The sequence below is a fragment of the Temnothorax longispinosus genome, chromosome 8 (genome assembly GCF_030848805.1).
Source record: "Temnothorax longispinosus isolate EJ_2023e chromosome 8, Tlon_JGU_v1, whole genome shotgun sequence".
NCBI classification, from domain to species: domain Eukaryota; kingdom Metazoa; phylum Arthropoda; class Insecta; order Hymenoptera; family Formicidae; genus Temnothorax; species Temnothorax longispinosus.
In genome coordinates, this window is record NC_092365.1 from 15660563 (window position 1) to 15677245 (window position 16683).

The 16683-nt window shown below is 38.8% G+C and overlaps 2 protein-coding genes across 5 annotated transcripts in view; both read right to left on the reverse strand.

Moving 5' to 3' along the window:
- The window catches only part of Sap47 (Synapse-associated protein 47kD), a 69513-nt gene extending 59803 nt beyond the window's left edge, over nt 1-9710 (reverse strand). For 2 of the 4 annotated variants that reach the window (XM_071785055.1, XM_071785053.1), the window contains exons 1-3: nt 9320-9709; nt 4990-5202; nt 4112-4197 (exon numbers count right to left, since the gene is read on the reverse strand). In XM_071785055.1, the coding sequence (XP_071641156.1) occupies nt 4112-4197; nt 4990-5202; nt 9320-9462 (442 nt within the window). In that variant the 5' untranslated portion in view covers nt 9463-9709. Of the gene's footprint in view, nt 1-4111; nt 4198-4989; nt 5203-9319 lie in introns of all 4 variants that reach the window. The other 2 variants (XM_071785054.1, XM_071785057.1) reach the window with 2 other exon arrangements.
- Nucleotides 9711-11165: 1455 nt separating this feature from the next.
- On the reverse strand, nt 11166-15799 carry LOC139817184 (uncharacterized). The gene is made up of 4 exons (XM_071785072.1): nt 15376-15799; nt 13389-13429; nt 12352-12548; nt 11166-12015 (listed from the first exon to the last, which is right to left on the reverse strand). The coding sequence occupies exons 1-4, from the start codon at nt 15458-15460 to the stop codon at nt 11952-11954; spliced, it is 387 nt and encodes a 128-aa protein (XP_071641173.1). The 5' UTR covers nt 15461-15799; the 3' UTR covers nt 11166-11951.
- Between the last annotated feature and the right edge of the window lie 884 nt (nt 15800-16683).

Sequence of the window (16683 nt, forward strand, 5' to 3'; positions counted from 1 at the left end):
CTTTTGTACTGTGATTGCTCATTCACAGCGAAGAATTTTCGCGATGGAACAACGATCGTCTGTATAACAAACTCCCTTGTGACTCCCAATGAAACGCTCGCGCATTAAATAATTAAATTAAAAAATCTGTACCGTGCATGAAAATTAAATGTAACGTAAAATAATATCTGAGAGAAAATAATAAAATAACCTTAATTTAAATATTTAAAAATTTGTTAAAATACCTTTTCGAATTTTATCAACTGTGTCCTTTGAACCTAGAGTAAATGCAACAGCTGTTACGTGCACAATAATTTACATATATACGCGCAAATATCGTATATTTCACAATAAATTACATCATGGTTATTGTTTATTTTGCTAGCTAGAGCATTCGAAACCTGCACAGAAGTGCAGATTTCATGGCCCGATGCTTCGATTCGATCAATAGAAACCGCACGATGTGTCATGTGTCCCGTTTGCGCAAAACAACGCACCTCTAATTTCACACGACGGAATTCTATTCGTTTCGATTAATGAAACCAAAGATATATACTATCTAATTATATTTGCGTATTGTACATTTTTAAACGTACAATTCGTGAGTGTTGCAAATATCATCTGCGCATTATGTAGAACGTATATGTACATATCCTGAAACATGATGGTATTCATATAGACCTTCTCGCGGCTTCAAAGTTCATCAAATATTTCGTCTCGACCGACCTCCGTGCACATTTTCATAGTGCTCAAATAAACCGGTCTATCCTACTGTAATGTACGATAGTTCCGATTCCCTATGCATTTTTGCTCGGCGAAAGAATATAGAGAAGAGAAGGTATATTTGAGAGAAAATTTCTCTTGAACGATGGCACTTAACGATTCGCCTTTGCAACTTGCTCTTTGTTCGTAAGACTGGTCGGCAAAGCTCTGATGAAAGCACGATTTCCAATAATACCATTGTAAACGCTTCACCGCGCTGTACGCAAAGCGGGAGCGCGCCGAGTTGAACCGAGCAAAGTGACCTCATTGAGTTTTACCCGAAGAGGAACGCGCAATAACGAAAAACATTATCACAGGCAACGAATTAAAAAAGATACTCGAGCGCGCGGAAAATATAAAAATTATATAATAACATAGTTCACGAGAGAAGACTTCGCTACGGTCAACATTTGAGAAGTACAGAGATAACTCCACTCAAAATAATATTTCTTGCTACTTCTGTATCTGCGTTGTTAGTAGTTGAAATTAACAAAAAACATCTGTGCGCGATTTTATTTTAAAAACGAGAATGGATATAATTCTTTTATTTGGCGAGAAATACAAGAGAGAGAAGGAGAAAGACATTTTTTAAAGGAACTGTCTTTTTTTTTTGCACAAATAGCAAAATAATTTCGATAATTCTAAATCAAATATTATCGCAAAATAACCTTAAGATCTCTTCAAAGAAGAAAAGAAATTATCTAATAAGAATTTAATTAAAGATATAGGTATATCATAAATAGAGAGCAAACTCCAGGTTTCAAAAACATTTCTTACGCATTCAAATATTAATGCGGCTCTTTAATTATTTGCAAGCAAGGACTTGATATACATTACTACGGTAGTCCCGTGCCAGAAAACACTTTCCTCAAAGAGAAATCGCGCGAAAGGTAGCTATAATTTCGAGGCAATATCATATCTCTGTCGGATCCATGTACAAAAAGGTTCACGAGATAAAGGGTGTATGAATAATACAAAGGCAATTCCCGGGAGAGGAGATACACCAGGGTATCACGTGCGTGCAAGCGCAAATAACCGCTGAGGGCAGAAATCGAAATTTCTGTGGGCACATAGGACGATTTAGCAGCGTGCGTAATCAAAGGACTGACGACCGAGTCGAATTAACCAGCGATTGTGCAGTCTAGTGCGAACGTGAACTAATATAAAGGATTTTTAATTTACTAATTTGTTTCGCACACGTTTTTGTTTGCACACGTAGATCGCGTATAAACGTGAATAGCGTAGAAATATTAATGTAATTTAGAATAAGAGTAATCCTTCGTAGTTTAGATATTACCCCAGAATCGTATTAAAATTATATATATATATATATATAATCTCGCAACCCACTTTCATCTTCCTAAATTAAAATAACTAATGTTTCAGTAACTAAATTTCGGTATGCTTCAGTATGAAGATTAAAACTTGTCCTAGATACCTCACGTCAGAGAGATTTAGAGAGTGAAGTAGTTAAATAAAGGTAAATACAAAATAAATCTGTCGTCTAAATAATCATTCTCAGTCACGAATTTATACGGACTCGCAAATACTCAAAAAATTTTCTTCAAGCGTCACTGCTTCCGCATTTTTAGTTTCGCTCTGAGAAATTCCCGGAAATGCACCGTGTCGAAAACTCTGCTTATGTAAAAGTACTTCTCTGATTCGGACAAATAAGAGTATATCTCATAAGCAAGGCAAAGAGCTACGTGCATCGCGGCGACGTGTTCAAAATATTTTGCTCGTTTCTGCGCGAATTTATCGCGCGGTTTTTTTTTCTCTTGCCACCGTAACGTACGTTAATTCATTTTCTCTCACGCCATTGAGCTCCGTTATCCTACAAAAAATTCCACTCTTATGGAATGATATACGATCGTTACGCGAAGTGTCTCAACTCGTAGCGTGCAAGGAAAGCGGCGAGAAAGTAATAAGATGCGTAAAACAAGTCAAGTAATTCTCCGTAAAACGCTGACGAAATTATTTGTTTTCATTGAAGAAAGAAATAATTCGTATCGTTACGTACGACGGGCGAGCGAGGAAGCGAATTTTCGAGGTGCAACGCGCCATGAATTCTCTTTGTGTGAACCATAGAGCATACTTAACAAAGCACGACCTACTTCAAAAGAAATCATTATTTGTCGACTCGCATACTCGGGAGTTTCGAGTAACAATAAAATTCTCAAGTCATCCTGGCATATCAAAGAAGCATATTGCCCCATTAATTGGAATGTTCCAATGAGTTAATATCAAGCTTCGAACGACACGTTAAAAATTATATTCACTCGAAATTGAAGATAAAAATTTTTAAAAATTTTTAAGAGAATTCTCGGGAAATAAAATTATATATTAGAAGAATTATCAGAGAGATTAAATATCGGGAAATTATAAATATCGATTGATAATAAATGCAATTATTAATCGATAATATCCAGCTGTAATCGTATTACTCTAATGAATGCATCTCCTGCTGGCGAAGCATGAAATGCCGTTAGCTATATTTTACTAAAGACGCGTATGCCTTGCAGTCGTCCTAGAAAATCAAATCTTTACTGAACGCAGTAGAAACAAACGACTGAATGTGAGTAGACATCGAAATGCACGAGGCACACATTCTGTCTACGTCGCAATCAATATCGCGCGTTTTTTTAACATTTTTAAATTGACTGAAACCCCAATGGTAAATACCCAGCTATGCATTTTATATGTATATATCACATATTATACATATAATATTATATATTAACTTTACTTTGTACATAAAGAAACTAATCTGTGATGGATATCAGTGTTAATATAAGCCACTTCTATACAAGCTCTTCAGCATCTCCCCCTTGTATCTACGAGGGACGAGGATTTAATTAAAACTTTCTACCGTAATTTTCGAAGCGAGCGTGGAGTTAAAGAACCGATTAATTTTTCTCTGACACAGCATGCGTACGCATGAACGTCCAAAAACTGCAACCAAAATTGGATATCTTGGTGGATGTATATATACATATTTTTAATATTAAAGCACTTGTTCCAAAATGAACATATATGGTGTTCACGAAAGGCGAAGAGTAAGCTCGACGTTCGAGATAATATGGGCAAAGTTATTCGTCCAAACGTGCTTTCAATTTTGCCTATCTGAAAACAATTTAAGCAAAACGCTGTTTTATGCGCGACTACAGCGATAACGTCGACGCTGACGTCGACGCGCGTTCAAAATGATATATACCCAAGATTCGCCGAGGTAGTCTCGTGAAAAATACCACGTAAGACGCTTTAATTCCACAAATAACGATGTAAACGGCGTTCAAAGTGATTCCTGGACGATGTCGGCCATCGATCTTCACGTCGTACGGTATATTCACATTAATGGCACGGAACTTACCGGCGCCGAAAGCCTGTTGTCCATTCTTGTCGTCAGTCGGAGTGCCCTCTAAACTCGCGGGACCGCTGTCCGCCCCACCGGTCGCACTGCAAAAATATTTTCCCCGTGCATTCTACCGTTTATCCAATAAGATCGAACGGGAGCGTTATGCTCGCGAACGGTAATAACGTTCGGTCGTTGCATGTGAAATATTAAATTTCAGTTTTATCGGCTTTTACAAAGTGAATGTCCGAAATAATAGGTGTTAAGGTAAATGTACCAATGCCTGGACAGTCAGTGAACACGTACCTATGTCTGGACTTTATCATTTTAGTCTTGAAATAAGTATAACGTGAATTAAAATCAAAGATAAAAATATTTTTCTTGTATTTTGAAACTTTAGTTATAGTATCCAAACGTTGATTTGCGTTTATACTTATTTAAGGACTAAAATGACAAAGGTGTCCAGATATAGGTACGTGTCCTCTGACTGTCCAGGTATTGGTACATTTACCTTACGTATCAAATTAAAGAGACATGACTCTCCCACAAAAGTAAGTCTTTTCTTTTTTGAGTTTATGATCTGTCAAGCTAAACATTTAAAACAAAATTTAATATAATTTAATAATACTCGAAATAATATAGATATAAAGCTAAAAACTTACAATTAATTTTTAATATTTTCCATCTTTTTTAAATTTCCTACACTTACTTAATCGAAAAGAGAATAATTTCTCACATTGAGAGACATAAAAGAGAAACATTGATTGAATTCTTTTCAATTACGTATATATTTTATTTCTTCGGAAATAAAATATGTCGCGATATATCGTTGTGTGGATCTAAAAACGACATTTCATACGCAACGACCTAATAAAGTGTAAATAAAAAATAAATACATTAACGCCAACCTGCTTGCATCGTCATCCTTGATCTGCTCGCCGACGGGATCTTCGGTTTCTTGAGGCTGGTCCTCTTCTGTCTCGGTTGGCGGCGGGGCCTCACCTTCGGCAGCCCCGGCGCCACGGCTTAACCCGGGTATACCGCCACTCAACCAGCCGGACATTTGATTCTTTACCCCGGCGAACATCTCCAATTTATTGCCTTTCGGACTGCAAGAGAAAGAACCATGTACATCTTGAATCTGAATCTGATTATTGCAGAGGAATATGAATTTAAATGAAAATCCTGAATAAAAAAAAGTTATTCTAATACGACTTCACTGAAAATGGATTCTGCACAATACATTCAAATGGAAAATTGAAACCTTAAAGATTGCGGATTAAGAATAATGGAATATGAGATAATTATCCGTATTGGTCGCGAATGCCAAAGTGATTAATTAAGCAACGCTAACAGCGTGGCCCTTTGTAGCAACGAGAAACATGAGCGACGCAACTCAATTGCAATGCAATTTTCTATTTGATGTTATAAAACACACTTAATAGACACAATGAGTAACGAGTATAAACGCCGCGTTGCACGATAAACCGCAACGCACAACCGATCGATTAATTAGATTAGTGCGGAGAAATCGGATTACACGAGGAAGCGTGGGCTTGGGCCCACGCTTACAAACACGACCTTTTTAATCACTTCCTCAAATTCGTAGCTTAAAAGTTCGCCTCGTTTAAAAACTTCTTTACTCGGCCAAAATTTAATGTCCCGCCTGAGAGACGTAAGTTGTAATTTATATGACGTGCCCCGTGCAGTGGGAAAGCGATTAATTATCAATCAAAGGATTTGCATAGACAAAATTCCCATTGGCACTAATTGCGTTCAAATTATGAATTTTGACTAATAGATAAGACGAGAATTTCGAAATGCGTTAGATACGAGTTCGCAAGGGTTGTACAACCCAATTTGCATACGCAATAAGACAATAATATTTCATATCAGTATATTCTCAGAAGATATATGCATTTCGGGAAATTATTTATATCGGAATCCGGTTAACTGCGGTATTTTCTTTAAATGCAAAATTCAATTTCTCTAATCGTTATATAAATTAATTAAAATATTTCATATTATTCTGACGTCTGTTAATATAAAATATGAAATTATCTGGTAAAGCATTCATTTTTCAATGAGCTTTTTACACAAATTAATTAAATAAATAAATTAACACAGTTTTTAAAAGAAAAAACTTAATTACATTTCAAAAAAGTAATTTTATATTGCAAATCGCATACTTTTTCTTAAATGCAATTACGTGCTTCCTTTAGCAATCAGCTTATTTCATTATTTTATGCATAAAAGTATTAAAATAAAATAATTGAAAAATGAGAGATTAGAATATTTTATATTTTATTTCGAAATAAATCACAATGAATATATGTATCTCTCTTTCTATTAATTTCTCGAAAATTTTTCAATACTTTGTATGCAAATACAAAATAACTAGAAGAATTGAATTATGCACAGCAAATATTACGTTTCCACTTAAAAATATCTCGTAACGTTCTTGTAAAATATATACATGTAATGTATACACGTACACATAAATATGTCGTAGCAAATATTTCGTCCCGATTAAATTTTTTATTGGGAGGGTACGCGAATTTGTCGCGCGTGAACAAGCAGCGTTATTGCAAATGAAGTGCGCTCGTACTACGATTTCCATTTTTCGCAAATTCCGTATGACTGTGTACATCCGTCTGGTCGATCGAACGTGGAGCACCACCGTGGAGGATTGATTTCGTGCGAGAGTGGACGGGTCGTTGTGTGCGCTGACATTTGACGCGCGCCCTGTCATTGCGGACGCATGATTTCGCAGGAAGTGCACAGTCGGAGAGTGCATAGTCCACGCGTTATCATCGTGGAAGTGACTTATTTTATTTTAAGAATATTTCAGTACATATTAAGAAGACGCGTGTAACGGTATATTGCACGAACGCGCAGATTAATTGGATAGTGCACTTTGCAAAAACCCGCATTAAAATAAAAGCGGAGGAGAGAGAATTTTTTACAGGGTTTAATCGAGATTACATTTTTTCATATGACAGTGTAAATAACGCGCGCGCGTGCGTATATATGTGTGGATGTGTGTATGTAATACAATCAATTTTTTAATTAAAAAAACAAAAATGTATACTTCATGTTATTTTTAGAGTCTAAATGATACGCCTGCAAACCATGACACGTGTTATGAGTCACACCCTCACACCTGACCGTGAATTTAAGCTATACTACTTAAAACTTAAATAATAAACTTGAGAATTTTAAAAGGAGAGCCACATGCGTAAATGTGATAAAAATATGTACGTTGCAATTAATCACGTTTCGAAATTAAACGTATCCATAACAACCTATCCATACGCGTTAAGCCCGTATCAGACTACGGATTGGGATTGAGATTGGATTGAAATTTAATCAATCAGAACAGAGAAAACTGACCTCAAGTTTAGTAAACTTTGCTCTGATTGGTCAAATTTCAATCCAATCTCAATCCCAATCCGTAGTCTGATTACGGGCATTAGCTTGTTAAGAGCGCCTTCGAGTTTTTGCATGAAGTTGCGTAATAAACTGCACAAACACATACGCACATCGCACGTTGACTGTGTAAAACTCATTAGATAGCACGCGTCGTCGAATATTTCATCGATATTACAAATTATAATTACTGCATACGCACTCATAGAGATGTCTGCCATTGCAATATGTCAAAACTACAGATAACAGATAATTATTATCGGTCACGTGTATCATACCGAAGACTGTGGAGACACAGAACTGCTTTGTTATGATTGTTATCAAACAGATGGCTAAACATCAAACGACTCATTTAACGAGATAATTCGTCTGATGGTCAAAGTCGAAGATACAAACGACGTTGTGGAAAACTTAAATTGTCGGAAGCATTAATTTTCCAATTTGTTAATTCTATTTGTCGAATTGCGTTTTCTTTGTCGATGACAGATAAATATTCGTAATCGATTGTCCCCGAAATCTTATTGCGACTGTACAGACACACAGACAGACACGGATAGAGTAATTTATTTCCGAGTTTATTTCGTTCTAGGACCGTATTTTAGGAACAAAATTATATATTCAAAATAATATAATAAAAAGAATTAATGTTAAAATGTAAGAGGAGAAAGTGTTAAAGGCGTGCAAAATCATGATATCGCTGAGTCAATTAAAAAGTATTTAAAGAAAAATTAAGTATAATAAAATGCACTTTATAGCGTGCTTTGTTATTTTATTAATAAATATATAATAAAATTAGAACAGTTTAAAATTATATTATAAAATATTACTCTCACACATGCGTTATATATATTTGCGATAGATATGCGTGAAAAATATGACGCTAAGCGAATTCTGAAAATCTAATCCCGATTTCAGCACGGTGGTAAATTCCACAAAAATAGGATCGGCCCAGATAAAAAAAAATATAAAAGAAGAAATATGTACATCGTTCTGATGTTAGGCTCGTTTTCTTTCGAGCTTTCGTATTATCTATACTTAAAACACAATAAAGTATTGTATATATTCAAACTGCTGCGATGGCTCGAAAAAGGGGAGCGAGCAAAAACTCGAGGAAGGGGCGGAAAATACGGTCGAGAAGCGAACCGAGGAAACGGACGTGCGTCGGCTAAAATCTCGGCGATGGTGCAAATTCGGCGTCGCGATATCCGCGCGGGATATCGCCGCGTCCGTCGCGCTAGTTTACGTAAGTCGGGCGTTATTGATCTAATCACGAAAACGCGTTCTCCGAGGCGAGGAGGTTATGCCGTTAGTTTTAAACACACATTCCTTTTTTTGACGGAGAAAAATTACAGAAATGAGCTTTCCGGAAACGAGTTTCGCGGGTCGAGCGATCGCGGCTTAGCTCGTTAATTCCACCGAGGCTGCGTGCGCGTGAAAACAAGCCCGCTGCCCGGCACTTACATTCGCGACTTCCGGAATCCAGGAATCGGCTCCTCCTCGTCGCGCAGCATCCGGACGTCGAGTTCGTCGGAACCGTGCGACGTTCGAATTTTTTCGTCCTCGTCGAGGGGTGAGGAGGCGGAGAACCGCGAGGGGGAATCCGCGACCACGCAGAGCGAAGTGAGGCGAAGTCGCGAGGAGGATCGATTCGCGTAATTGATATAGTTCACACTTCGCGACGCAGTTCGCGATTCAAACGACGCGTAATGACGCGGGGGCGAGAAATCGAATCCGCGAGAAACACCCGCGGCGACTCGCAGCTAGTTTCAGGTTATGGAACGCGGAACGGGAACGTACCTGGTGTTGTTCTTTTTCTCGAGATCCGCGCCGGTCTCGACGTCCGGGGACAGCGGTTTGGGCTCTTCGGGTGTCGCCTCGCTGCCGTTTTCGGGCTTCTTGCCCATCCAATTGGACACCTGATTCGTCAGGCCGGAAAACATCTTGCTACGTGCGTCGGCAAGCTCGGCTGGAATCAGCTTCTCTCTCTCTCGCTCTCTCTCTTTTTCACTTCCTTCCTCGATCGAACGACGACGTTACTCTCGCTTTACGTATGTACTCACCGGAATCGAGTCGGAATTGTCAGAAACGTCACCGAACTACCGAAGCCCTCGCGGGACCGAAGTGACAACGAATACAAGAATACCTCGTCCGTTCTCGCGACAGCGCAGCCACGAACTGCGTAAGCGGCACGTTGACGCGCGCAACTCGCGCCGCGCACCCATATCGCGACCCCAACGCCCGCCGGCCTTGCGCGACGAGCGCGCGAACCATCGCCGACCATCGATTGCACGCGACGCGACGCGACGCGACGCCGACGCCTGATTGTCGGGTCGCACACAAAAATCGTGTTACGCTGGTCGATGACAAATATGACAATGCGCCAGACGATTCTTCGGATAATGATTATAAACAGATGCTGGTTCTCCAAATGATCGATTTCAAGCCGGGTGACTTGGAAGGCGGCGGAATTGAGTCGCGCCCGAGGAACATTTAGGATTCTGATAGATTGCCGATGGGCGAGGGCGGAGAATATCTGTCGCGTTTCTTGTAATTGTCGTGTATTTTCCTTATAAATAATATCGAGAATATGTAGCGACTAGAATATATCGGAATTTATCTCGTTCTTGATGAATAATATATTGGAAGCTCGGCCGGGCAGATTGATGGAGATCTCTCTCTCTCTCTCTCTCGGTCGCGTTTCTTGTATTCGTCATGTACCTACTTTCTTTATAAGTAATAATCTCAAGAATACGTAGCGTCTATAATATATCAGAATGTATTCGTAATTTACGACGAACTTCGGAGAAGCGTAATCTTGGCTCGGCTTAATATTCTAAGAAAATTTAAATTGAATTTATAATAGAGCAGTTAAAATTGAAAATTTAATCCCCTTTGGGAAATTGAACTACATAAGATATTAATAAATAACGATGGTTTTTTTTACATATGATTTCGCAACATCCGTGAACATCTTTCCAATTAAGAATGCAGGCAAAATAAGATTTGAGCGGCAAGCAAAAATTATCAGCAAAAGTAAACATTTCCTCTGTAATACATTTAGCAAGATAAATGATTATAGGTCTGCATTGTTAATGGCTCGAGATAGCGTTTTACGGTAAAAAATTTTACGGAAAAGATTAAATTAATAGATAGATCAATAGCAAAATTGAATTTAATAACCATCGACAATACGCATGAATTTGTGAGCCTAATATAGCCTAATACATGGCGCGTGCTCGGCAAATCTGAATTTCTCTCGTAATATCTCTTTTTAATCTCGTGACATGCTTACCGAACAGTAACACATCGGCATCATCGCGGAAGCGTGATAAAACCCATTAATCAAACGAGATATATATCTTCGATCATCCGCTCGACGATGTAAAATATCTGTGTGCTTAGCGTTCAACGAGGATACGAGAGACATTAATGCGCATTATTCCCGTTATTAAAGTGCGATATCGAATCCCACATCTTAAAAGCCTGCGCGTGTAAACGCCGTTTTACTGCCCGATATAACTTACCATTATCCGTAGCACAGTTGAATATCAATTTTTACCTTCCGACAACTATACCTACGTCGCGCTGAATCTCGATGCCTCGGGTGCGGTCGATCGCTTGGGGACTTCACAACGCAGTGATATTAAAAATATCTGTAATTTTATTTCAACTTTGACCGGAGCGAGGCAGTTACAACAATATTAATTAAAATGTTACGATATTGACACACGTAACACTTCATATATATATTTCCGCTCGCCTTCGAAGCGCCGCGTAACGTCGATATGTCATGCAGAAACGCACCGTGAGCATCGTTACGTCTCGAGGTAGAACGCACGTGGCGCGTAATCGGCGTAATGGCAAATACATAGGTACAATCGTGTTGTCGATGGATTAATAACGCGCGATACGGTATTACGAATCATCCGCGGCATCCGTTACACCTAATCGTTCTCTCGGCCAAGACTCCACTCGTCCTGTGCCCTGTGTAGTTGTACTTTTTATCTAGTGTATAATATTCATTTATCGCCCAGCGATAATCCGAACAGTGAATAATGTTACATCGTGCGTTATACATATCACAGCTTGGCACCAAGAAAGTCAATCAATTTTACATAAAACTCGCTACGTTCCTTTCGATCGGTCCCGATCGGGGACAGATCGAACGTAATTGTACAATATCTTCATGATTTTTAAAAGTTTGAGCCAGTTATAGAACGACTTAATATATCATTAATTTATCTTTCACGTTTTGTTATTTAATATTGGTCGGATACGCTAAACATCACGTCATCTAGACTAGACTACTCGTCCCGACGTGCTGAATGGTAAGATAAACATTTCAAACGCGAAGTAGCAAAGAATTAAATAATCTTTTTTTTTTTCATTTCCCTAGGAATGTATATCTATATCTATGTTGTAGTTATCGTCAGTGAGCTGCGTTTGACGGGATCGCCTTCGTTGCCTCCAAAGCTGCTTGCTGGCGCTGATACCTGAGACAAATATTAATTCGGTAAAGTTAAAGTCCTCGGAGAGCGGCTAGAGGCAAAGTCGCGCGATATCAAACGATATAAATTATGCGGGTAGCCGTGAGCAAAACAGGAAAATACTGACAGAATCGCTTAACCAATTCCTACGACAGCGTTAAAAGAATTTTTGCAGAAATAAAATTTTTATCTCATGAAAATAATCAAAGACTCGTTTCTATGTCAGGTAAACATGAGACACAACGATAGCAATGATAATAGCAATGATATTTGTAAGGTGTAAAAACGAAAATATCAAAGGGTGAATCTTATATAGAATTTTACTTGCGTCGAGGTAATTACCTCAGGGATCTCGTTATTTGGTATATAGCCGTGAACGCAACGAAGAGGTTCACGCTAAAAAGATTCCAGTTTTTCGGCGTGATGGCTAAGGAGTATCTGGTCCAGATCAACCCCGTGATGCCCAAGGCACAAGACTGGCTGACGGAGATTTTGTTCACTGGCCTCGTCAAGTCACCGAGGCCGGCGATTACGAGGCCCTACAAATTGTAGAAGGAGTGATTTACATGATATCTTTTGTTATCAGTCTTATCTTTTTTTTTTTTGCATGCGCGAAAAAGTCGACGAATCAGTATGACACAGCACATTCGCTTCAAGTTTGACTGTATTTTTTAATGTGTTTCTTTTTAGACACACATGTATGTAGACAAATATAAATAAATATATCCGCTATAAAACCGATTTAAATAGCGCAATGACAATCGAATAAATCGTTCCGTGTTTTGTAATGTACATCGCGAGATTTATATTTATATCATTTCTTTATTTATGTTACTTTTGCGTTCTTTACAGTACGATACATGAAATGTCATACGTTAAAATGAATATTTCATAAAACCACGTTTCAAGCGTGAAAATATTTTTGTTGGAAAGACAAAATGTGCACATATTTATTTGTTTCTGAAAATTGCCGCATACCCATTGAACTGCAATGTTATTTATTATAACACGAATGAACGCAGCATTCGAAGTATTTTTGTATAACGTATATCTGTTTGCCAACGTACGTTAGTAGCAACTGCCTTGAAACAAAATTGTGTACCTACATGCAAGCTATTATTCAATCGCGTGACGTTTTACGACGTTTTTAAAATGATGAAAAGAATAAAATGAAAACTAGGCGAATAAGAGCGAATTTTAAAGCTAAAAGAAAAGTTTTAAAATTGAAGATATTTATTACGGATAATCTACGTTCTGCGTTTACGTAACGTCGCTTGAATGCTCTGGATCTTTTCCGTTCGTTCGCTACTCGATTAACTTATCAGAATCACGACACGGGTCGGCAATATCAATATTAAGAGAATGAAAACATTACTAACCCATTTGAAGGCCGGTGCCCAGAAGAAGATGGTCTGTGGACCTAAAAAAAAAAAAAAAAAAAAATTAACACGCAATGCAATCGATATGAATTGCGGAGGAGCACGTTGTAGTGACGCAAGGATTCGTGTTCATGCTAAATCACAGTCAGCTTGTTTTCCATTCAACTATCTTTCATACAATTCTTTTAAGACGCTCGACGTTCGCAGCAATTAGGACGAAACGGAAAATATAGAAGACATAGAAGATGAATAACGAAATACATATCGCTCATTTGTTACAACAACGACTTAACTAAAAAATTGTCATTTTTGAACTGTTTGCAAAAAGAAAGGTATAAAAATTCAATACACTGAATAAAGAACTAATATATAGCTAGATGTTTTTGTTCCTCTACTGGACTAATCAATTATTGCACCAAAATCGTGTTTAAAAGTAATATTACCAAATAATGATTCAAAACATTCAACCTTTTTTTTTTTGAAAAATTTTGTTCTCCGAATTGTCATTGTTGTAGCAAATGAGCGATATATATATTAAATGCGATATATGATAAAAAAGAAAAGGGAAAGGCAAACGGAGCAAGAAGAGTCAGCTCTTCAAAGTACAGTTCCACCGTAATGTAACATATATAACACGATAATCAATGCCCGGTTATTGATGCGTTCCCGTGCATATACCCTTGAATCTATTCGCTCCATCTATTCAAGCTTCCGCTCCGATAGTCCGATAGCTACCTAATTGTAAGTAAATTCGTCGGAGCAACTTTGACACAGACGTGACGTCATTGCGGCCTCGTTTCCATCCATTACAATTCGGTGAAGGTACCGACCTACCGACCGCCTCCCGTCTGGCTTGGCAGCTACGCGAAATGGCACGAATTGATGGAAAATAGGGCAACCCGATAGTACTTACTCGCAGAATGAATAAACACCGACACTCTCGGTCATCGGGCTCGCGGCTCGCGATCTTGCGCCTAATAATAATTTCGTTATATATTGCCTTACGCTATATCACGCCGATCATTCAATCTTGAAATGCAGCCTTGCCAAAGCTAGAAATCTCACGTTATTAAATGTGCGATTTAATCAATGATACTATCAGTGCTAGTATTATCAATGTTAGTGAATTTTTTATAAACTCGAGAAAGTTCACGTGATGTGATATCGGATCAGCCTGTGAATTCACGCGCACTTATGAAGTGAGATAACTTCGATGCTATTTCTTTAATCACTGATATGGACTTTCACTTTTCACTACGATTTATCGGCAATTTTATTTTTCTTTCGATTCTAAGGAGCGTGTTTGCGATACACGTGAACTTAAATTAGTCTAGGATAATAAGATTGCGAAAGTGCTAAATGTCTTCGTGTAAGGCCAAGGTTGAAAATATCGCTACCAATGAGCTACGTCTCGATTTATAGCAAATGAAGGGAAATGTAATATGAAAATTGAAGCGAGCAACACGTTCATTAATCCAGAATGTAGACGTGGACTAATTTAAGAATGCGACCTCGAGGAGACTGCATTGTAAAGAGTAGGGTGTTCACGCGCCGTCGGCAAGTCGCCAAGTCTTACGAGTAACGATATCAATATGCGGAAAAAGTGTTTGCGTCATTAGCCGATAAACGAAATAAAACTAGATTGGAGACAACACATTTCCACACTGATTTATCGTAACTGCGGTAAATAATAATAATTAACCCGCAATTACTCGCGGTAATCACCAAACGAAACTTAGAAATATACCACAATCGATTCAAAACGAAAATCAGGAGTGCGGAGCGAACGATTCACCAATCTCGGGGAGGACGATATTATTTATCTGGAAAACCACGTCACGTCCGGTGCATCTCTCGTTTCTCTCGCAATCAGTCCGTCACGCACGCACACACGCACACACACGCGCGCCGACGCGACGGCACGTGCCACCTGCTCGGCCCGACCGCCCGACGCCGACGGACGGCGACGATCGACCGCTTTACCAACCAGCTGGATGTTTCCACAGAGGCTGCAGCTTCTCGGGCACGAACTTGCCGATGGCGTTCATCGAGTTTTTGTAGATCACCGACATGGCTTAGCGTCGGGGTCGTCGGACTCTCCGCGGATGACTCGGCGCGTAATCGGAAATCGAGCGCGAGCGCGGTCGCGAAATGCGGCAAAGTAGCGACGGACAGGCGATCACAACAGCATCCGCACGCCACGACCGAGAAACGCCAAGTGCCCGGATTGGTCGGTCGCGACGCTCGCGTGGTTGCTCCCTTCGACCCACCTCGACCTTCTCGTCTGCTCGCCAACGTGCGAGCTAGCCTTGCGGAGTAGTGGCTGCCCGTTGAGACCTCGTCGGAGTCGCGAGATGGACAGGGTATGCCACTGTACAGTGTATCGTATACACACGTACGCGCCAGACTTAAAATATTTCCTAGCTACCGCGGCCGACGAAGATCTACGATGCGGCCACAACGCGATGCTACTATGAAAATGATGGGGGTGGAACACGGGGGTGGCTGCAAAGCTGCACCTCACGTGTAGATATAGACGACGGATCGATGGAAAGTTTCCGGGTACATGAACTTTCGTTGAGAAGTTCAAATTTTGAAGAAATTATATTTTTCTATATTTCGCAGTTTTATAATTTTTTTTGCTAAATTTTGAAATGCAAATGTAGTTCGCGGACGCAGTTATGCTGAATTATAAGAATATTTTCAATTTAATTTTGGAAACTTTAAGAAGACGCATATGAACAAGCTCGTCAAATTTTAAAAAATTTTGAATTGTAAGAATTATAAAATTTTCCAAGTTTTATAATTGTAAATGAATAGCATTTCATAATGCTAATCTCACAGATGATAAATATTAAATAAGATCACGCTATTTACATGATAAGAAAGATGTAGACTGAGAAAAGCATCCAGAAGACCTTGCAGAATATAAATGACGTTATTTTTTTTTTCTATAAGTAATCAAACCTGATTGTATATGTATAATCTGACGATAGATATGTATCAGACTGGTATGGTAGGCGACCTTGCGGAAGTGTGACTGCTGACATTGGCCGAGAGTTCCAAATCGGACGCTCGGATGTTCGCCAAGTCGACTTCTCTCTTACGACATTTAAATTCTCTATTAATAAAACACAGTGTATTTGTTCCGCAATGCCATTTTTAGAAATGATTATATAGTTTCGAACATAATATTTATATCTGCATATCTGCTGAAAAGAAAATAATAATCGAGATAACTTATATTGCTAAATTATGTATCGTATAGATCGACGTGATAAAAAAGGATATATCG